The sequence below is a fragment of the Delphinus delphis genome, chromosome 20, assembly GCF_949987515.2.
Source record: "Delphinus delphis chromosome 20, mDelDel1.2, whole genome shotgun sequence".
Lineage (NCBI taxonomy): Eukaryota > Metazoa > Chordata > Mammalia > Artiodactyla > Delphinidae > Delphinus > Delphinus delphis.
Window position 1 is genome coordinate 40,436,181 of NC_082702.1, and position 8,238 is coordinate 40,444,418.

The 8,238-nt window shown below is 40.6% G+C and overlaps 1 protein-coding gene across 1 annotated transcript in view; it reads left to right on the forward strand.

The window, feature by feature from the left end:
* Window positions 1-7,793, forward strand: part of LRRC36 (leucine rich repeat containing 36) — a 45,858-nt gene extending 38,065 nt beyond the window's left edge. Inside the window, 5 exon segments of the mRNA XM_059999294.1 lie at window positions 579-744; window positions 2,534-2,679; window positions 3,468-3,591; window positions 6,157-6,271; window positions 7,568-7,793. Coding sequence (XP_059855277.1) covers window positions 579-744; window positions 2,534-2,679; window positions 3,468-3,591; window positions 6,157-6,271; window positions 7,568-7,793 — 777 coding nt within the window.
* The last annotated feature ends 445 nt before the right edge of the window (window positions 7,794-8,238 follow it).

Here is an 8,238-nt window from a genome sequence, read left to right on the forward strand (position 1 = left end):
ATTACTCCCCATTTTATTTTATGATATATAATACCTTAAAAAATGTTCTGCAGTTTAATCTTTCCATATTATATAACATAATACATTGAGCCATAGACATAGGTGTTAAAACATTTTTTGTTTTCTTCTAAAAATCTCTACAGAAAATTATCATAGAAGATACTGTTACCTTTGAAATTATCCTTGTATATATTATTGTATTTGCCTTAGACATTAATATTTTATTCAAATCCAAACTGAAAGATGAAACCAACTTTCTTTTTTTTCTTTTTTTAATGTTAACACTTTTTTTTTTTTTTGTGGTATGCGGGCCTTTCACTGTTGTGGCCTCTCCCATTGCGGAGCACAGGCTCCAGACGTGCAGGCTCAGCGGCCATGGCTCACGGGCCCAGCCACTCCGCGGCATGTGGGATCTTCCCGGACCAGGGCACGAACCCGTGTCCCCTGCATCGGCAGGTGGACTCTCAACCACTGCGCCACCAGGGAAGCCCAATGTTAACACTTTAAATGTCTGGATTTTTACTTCCCTTATTGCATTAGAATGACAAATGGTTGGTTTTTTTGTTTTTTTTCTTGAGCCTCTCTCTAGTGACCTGGGCAGTTTGCATGGTTTGCCAGGAAACCACAGTCCCCCAATCTCTGCCAGAGCATCCCATGTGGCCACTGTCCTCAGACAGCTCCTGGAGCTTGTGGATAAGCACTGGAATGGTTCCGGCTCCCTCCTCCTCAACAAGAAGTTTCTGGGTAAGTGAGTGCATTCTCAGTTCCTGGAGAAGGGCTCAGACCTTGCTTCTGCTTCGTGTTTCTGCTCTATGTTCTGATAAAAGCCACTCAGTCCCCTTAACTTGCAGGGAAAATTGTTCTCATGATCACTTACCAAAATTTCTCAGCCACACAGTGATTGACAAACCTGCATTTTTCTTATAATCTTCTTCTAACCTGTTGTTTGTTTGCTTGTTTGTTTTTGGCTGCACAGAACAGCTTGCAGGATCTTAATTCCCCGACCAGGGATCGAACCCCGGGCCCACTGCAGTGAAAGCACCGAGTCCTAACCACTGGACCTCTAGAGAATGCCCTTCCCTGTTTGTTTTTATCAGCACTCTTCCCTCATGTACCAATTGTCTTGTTCCTCCTGTAAGTTTTTCTTGACAGTCTTTGAGTGATGAGATATAAAATAGAGCATGGTCATGTTAATGATTACAAAAGGATTTAATGATCCTTGGGAAAGTGCCAACAATAAATACAACAGAAATTGGGTTTGATCATTAGAGTTCTGAGATGCCTGTTGAAATATTCGATTTGAAAAATATGATTCAAAAAACTCCAGTGACTAAATGATGTGGACTCTTTTTTAGGGCTTCTTTTTTAGGAACTTGGGAGAAAACAGTTATGCAAATATTGTCCCCATGTGTTTATTTGTTGTTTAATGTAAGAAGAATTCAAGGAACTATTGGTGGTGGTAAAAGTTTAAGTAAAAAACTAGAAACTTTAAAGTTGTTTGGGCTTAACTTTTCTTTTTTTTTAATTTCTTTTATTTATTTATTTTTGGCTGCGCTGGGTCTTCGTTGCTGTGCGCGGGCTTTCTCTAGTTGTGGTGAGTGGGGGCTACTCTTTGTTACAGTGTGAGGGCTTCTCATTGTGGTGGCTTCTCTTGTTGCGGAGCACAGGCTCTAGGCGCGCGGGCTTCAGTAGCTGTGGCTCACGGACTTAGTTGCTCCAAGGCATGTGGGATCTTCCCGGACCAGGGCTCAAACCCGTGTCCCCCTGCATTGGCAGGCAGATTCTTAACCACTGCGCCACCAGGGAAGCCCTCTTTTTTTCATTTCTAAAGGGATATACAGGAAAAGAAGTCTTAGCCCAGTTACTTTCCTTCCCACATTGATCCTTTGCTCTTGTTTTGTAGGAAATTATCCCCAGGAGCCACTCATCAGTGATTAGATAATAGCACAGAGCATGCACTCACGTGGGTCTGCTGTTGTTTCTCCATAGATGTGGGATATAATTTTTTTAATTAATTTTATTTATTTATTTATTTCTTTTTGACTGCATTGCGTCTTCCTTGCTGCGTGCGTGCTTTCTCTAGTTGCAGTGAGCGGGGGCTACTCTTCGTTGCGGTGCATGGGCTTCTCATTGCGGTGGCTTCTCTTGTTGCGGAGCACAGGCTCTAGGCACGCGGGCTTCCGTAGTTGTGGCGTGTGGGCTCAGTTGTTGTAGCTCGCGGGCTCTAGAGCGCAGTCTCAGTAGTTGTGGCGCACGGGCTTCGTTGCTCCGTGGCATGTGGGAACTTCCCAGACCAGGGCTTGAACCCTTGTCCTCTGCATTGGCAGGCGGATTCTTAACCACTGCGCCACCAGGGAAGCCCATAATTTTTTATCTCCATCATGAAACATCTCTTACAGCCACTTACTAAATTCTTGAAAAAAGGGGATATTAGATTACCCTGTTTGTCCTACAGAGCTGGTAGTTATTGACCAGGAATTCTGTGCTTTAGCTTTTAAGATTGGCCCATGTGCCCAACCTGAATTTTTGGCAGGTCCTGCCCGAGATCTGCTTCTGACTTTGGTAGTCCCTGCTCCTTCTCAGCAGTGGTGTCACTCACGTCCTGAAGATACATCAAAAGCCTCCCACAAGAGGGAGATGGAACTGAAGAAGACGGGGCAGCTGGTCCCTAATGACATGGTATGCTGCTCTCAGCTTCTTTTCCTACTCTTCCTTTACTAGAAAAGGATGGGGCACAAGACTAGAACAGGTCTGTGCCATAAAGAACATCATCACCATGAGCATCTAGATGTTTCTGAACTGAAATATAGAAAAGTCAGTCTGTGCAAATCTGGAACACAAAACTTGCAGGGACAGCTTGGAGGTTTTGCAGGGATGACTCCCTAATCCTAGCCCTAATCCAAAAATTCTAAGGAAAGACTTGAAATGGAAAAAGAAAAAAAAAAAAGGCCCTAGAATGAAAATATTTAGGACCATGTTCTTGAAGGTTATGGTTTGATTCAGATGAGGGAAGTTAGATGTCTCTGGGACTATCTTTCCTCCCTTCTGATGGAGAGCCCTAAACCAGGGGCCATTCCTAGAGTGTTAGGCTGCTGGCTCGGAAAGAAGGGACTCATATTCTTAGGCTTTTTTCCCCCCTTTTCTTAACATTAGAGGATTTTCAGGCATCCAGTTTAGTTTCTAGAAACTTTAGATAGGTGACTCAGATGCTGGCCACTTGTCAAAACAACCACTTGTTCTGCAAGAGTAGTGGATAACTCACAGGAAGGATTGTAATTGCATGTGATAAATTTGTTTGCTGCACTTCAGCTATGTTTACCGATGAATTAAAATTCTAGTGAGAAAGAGAGATGCTGACCTCCATTCAGTTTATCACTAAACAGAGGAAAGATTTTTTCAGTTTTCTAAAAGCAGTCCTCAGAATTTCAGATTCTTAATGTGTTTGTATTTTGTTTTCTAATCTAAAGGAAAGTTTGAAGCAAAAACTGGTCAGAGTGCTGGAGGAAAACCTTATTTTGTCAGAAAAAATCCAGCAATTGGAGGAAGGTGCTACCACCTCGATTGTGAGTGGGCACCAGTCCCACACTTATGGTAAGTTCAGGAAAGCAATGTGTGGTGCATCCCAAGACAACCGTTTGTTTATAGATGGCCCGTTTAATAAGCTTCGTCATCCAGAGCTCACATGGCTTCCTAAATGGAAACAACCATCTAGCTTCAGAGTTGTAATGCAGGTGACTTGAGTTACCAGAGTAAAAGAGTTTACTCTTTTATCAGTGTAAAGCATTTACAAATGTGTTATTATTGTCATTATTTTTGAGAAGGACACTTGTTTTTTCTGATTATAGCAGAAGATCGTGTTCTTTACAGAAAGTTTGAAAAATATAAGGAAAATATAATCTCACTACCCAGAAATAACTACAATTAGTGTTTTTGGTATATTTTCTTTCACCATATGCCTATACATATATTTAACTCAGAATTAAAATTTGTGTCTTGATTTTTAAAAACTAATTTATGTACAACAAAATATACACATTTTAAGTTTGATGAGTTTTGACAGATATATATATTCATTTAACTCCATCCCAGTCAAAATACAGAACACTTCTGTACTCTAGAAGGTTTGACCCTTGTGCACTCAGTTCCCGCTACTCTCTACCCTAGGCAATTGATTTCTACAACCTAATGTTATTAATTTAATAGCACAGGCATTTCCTATAATGTTACACGAATATACCATATTTCTCTATTCAGTCCTCTATATAGTTGTTTTTAATGTTAGCTATTATAAATAAAGCTGCCACTTTTATATTATAAATAATTCTAATTCTAAGAATTTCCAAACATTCGAAAGACCTGAAATAGAAGAAAAGACCCTAGAGTGAAAATGCTTCTCTAAGATTCTCTTTCTTCTCTTCTGATGGAGCTAAGAGTCCTAATATTTATGCTGTGATAAATAATGCAGCTATTAATATCTGTGTATATAAATCTTTGTGTACATTTTAGACTATTTTCCTAGCAGACATTCCTAGAAGTAGAATTAGTGGGTCAAAAGATGTGGACATTTTTGAGGTTTACACACATCATGAGGTTACACACATCATTCCCAAGAAAGATGGTTTCAGTTTACACTCATATCGGCAGTAAGTATGTATTTGAATGCCTTTTCATTTCACCCTTGCCAACACTGGTATTATATTTTTTTGCCATTATGATAAGTGAAAAATAATATCCCGTTGAATTCTTGATTTGTACTACTTTATTATTAGTATAGTTTAGGTATATAAAGTCTACCTCGACTTTAAGCTTCTAGCTCAGCACCCACAAACAAACATTATGGGTATTTGGATTTTGATTTGGAAATCAGCATTGAATTTCCAGAGTTGAATCTCATCACTATCTGATATTCATAAGCCTGAATAATCAAGACATCATTCTCCACTTACCTGCACTGAAAATAAATAGGTGTTTATTCACTAGTTACCTACTTTCTTTTTTTTTAAATATATTTATTTATTTAATTTATTTATTTTTGGCTGCGTTGGGTGTCCGTTGCTGCGCGCGGGCTTTTCTCTAGTTGCGGCAAGCGGGGGCTACTTTTCGTTGAGGTGTGCGGACTTATTGCAGTGGCTTCTCATGTTGCGCAACACGGGCTCTAGGCACGCGGGCTTCAGTAGTTGTGGCTCGCAGGCTCTAGAGCACAGGCTCAGTCGCTGTGGCGCACGGACTTAGTTGCTCCGTGGCATGTGGGATCTTCCCAGACCAGGGCTCGAACCCATGTCCCCTGCATTGACAGGCGGGTTCTTAACCACTGCGCCACCAGGGAAGCCCTAGATACCTATTTTCAATCAGCCATGAGACCCAGTTCTCTATTTTGGATTACTGGTGATAAATACAGCTGTTGCAGCCCTGATTTCCACCTTCCAGAACCTTGCTACTCAAAATGTGAGCCACACATCGCAACATTAGCATCACCTGGGAGCTTGTTAGACCTATAGAACATCTGGCCTCACCTCAGACCTACTGAATTAGAATCTGTTTTCTAAAAAGATCCCCAGGTGAAGCATATTAAAGTTTAAGTACTGTTCTAGAAGACTGACTTGCTTAGGACCAGAGTTCCTGTGCTTTTACCTACTTTATTTTTGCAGGCAGTGGCAACATATTTGGAAAGCTAGATATGCCTTGGCCACAAATCCAGTTTCTGAAAGCACTCATTGAGCTACTGTCATGTGCCTGACACAGTTCTAGATGTTTTCACATATTCCGTACAGAGTGAAGGACATACATTCATGAACTAAAATGGAGAATACAAGGAGACCAAATATGTGTTGACTGCCTATGCTATGTGAGCACAGATGTCTCACTGACTCCTTATAACAGTGCTACCCGGCAGGGTTACTAGCTCTAGTGAAACTCACCAAAATGAACTAACGTGCAAGATTAAGTGGTTGAATTTTAATTCAGATATGTCTGTTGTGAAACCCTATATTCTTGCCACTATATCTGCTGTTTCCAAGGGAGGGAATGATGAATGGAGGGTGGAGGTGGGTGCAGTGGGGCCCCCAACTCTTCAAGATGTCTCCCTGATCACTCAAGCTCTGCTCAAAGACTAGCCGCTTGGAATCCTCTCACCCCTGGCTACTGTAACCTTTGTAGATGATCTTCTGCACAAAAACCAACAGCTGAACATGCAGGTGGCTTGCCTGAACCAGGAGCTTGCCCAGCTGAAAAAGCTGGAGGAGATAGTGGCCCTTCTCCACGAAAGTCAGAGGTAGGACTGGGTCCATCTAGCTGACTTCTGGAAGCAGATATTTACTTTCCTTTATCTCCTTTGTTTTACTTGGCAAGTTAATATCTATATACTTTTCAAATTAACTCTAGTCTGTGTGCAAACCACCTGTGTCCAGGCCAGTTTGCTCAGGGATCAAAATACTGCTTTCCAGAGCACACCAGTTTCTGATTCAGCAGATCTGGGTTGGGAACTGAGAATTTGCATTTCTAGTAAGTTTCCAGGTGATGCTCTTGCTTCTGGCCTAGGGACCACACTTTGAGAACATTAAGATACATATCTTTAGTGATGCTATATTTTAGAGTAACTTGAAATAATTCTTCTGTGTGTTGTTAAACCATCAATTCAATATACATGTTCAATTCATTTCATTTTGTTTGATTCATAGGGAATATTTTTATTATTTTGATTTAATCTTGTGTATAATTAATGTAAAACTTACATGGTCCCAAAGTCAGATCCACAAAATCAGATAAATTCAGACAAATCTAGCTTCCTTACCTGTCTCCTCTATCCTTTCCTTCCTTCCCACTAGCCTTCCATTGCAGGTGTGGGTGTGTATTTGTGTTCCCCCTCTATTATATAAAAAGAGGCATAATGTTGCTTTAACATTTTATCTAGAAATCATTTCACAGTGGTGTATAGAGTTAGTTCTCACTCTTTTTATACATGCATAGGACTCCACTGTGTGTGTATTTAATTAGTCCTCTACTGATGGACATTACAGTATCTTGCTGTTGCAGATAGTGTTGCAGTGAATAGCATTGTGCATGCATCTTTTTTGGTGGGGAGGGGCAGTCTCTGATAGCTTCCAACATTACATGGTAATACAGAGTCCAAGAATACAGTCATGACTAGCACCATGAGTTTAATTGCAGAGGCAGGATAGATTAGAAGAAGTAGAAATTAAGATTTGGGGATAGAAATTGGAGGTCTGGTCAGGTGCTAGTCTCCCCGTGCGTCTACTTACTTCATCAGGAAAGTGCTTTGGAAAGATCAGAACAATCACATATAAAATGTGAACTATGTTATTGCTACAGTCAGTCTGGAACATAAACAGAACTGCAATGAATAAATAAACTGTCTGCCTGCTTTTAAAATAACCAACTCATAAATCAGACAGTTCTTTCTATTTAAAGATGTTACTTCATTTTACATTTATTTTTTAATTTTTATTTATTTATTTTTTTACATTTATCTTTAGCAAACATTTCAGGTCAGAATGGCAACTACTTTGCTTTTATGACTTCATGACTGTCTTTTTCCCCCATGCCTCAGATCCCTGGTGGTAACTAATGAGTATCTGCTGCAGCAGCTGACTAAAGAGCAAAAAGGTTATTCTGGGAAAGCACTCCTGCCTCCTGAGAAGAGTCATCATTTGGGGAGATCATCGCCCTTTGGGAAAAGCACTCTGTCTTCCTCCTCACCAGTGGCACATGATACGGGTTAGTATCTAATACAGAGTGTTTCAGACTCTGTCCCAGAGCCTAGTCTATGGAGCTAGCACTGCACACCTTTTTTGCAGCTTCCATGTCAGCCCCAGGGGGCTCTCAGTGTCATTGCCACTAGTATGGTGGTATTCACTCACAAGATTAAGAAAAAAATCTTATTTTAATTAGACTATGTTGGTCCTTTTTATTTCTTTTTATCTCCTCCCATCAAGTCGTTCTTTCCTTCTGCCCACATAAATAGTTGGCACTTAGTCCTAGGCATCACATCACATAGAAACGTTTGGCTGAAAATGTCAAAAAGAAAAGAACACTAGACATTTTTCCCAAGTGTCAGTTGAAACTGTGTAGTAGGAAGTTTAAAAAGAATATCCATGGCCAGGTATGTTTTGTGTTAGCAGAAATTTTGGAGAACCTCTATTGATCAGTTCATCAAACGTGTTTTGGGTTTTCTCCCACCATAGTGAAAAGGTGACAAGGTCCGGTGTCTTCCTGGAGCAG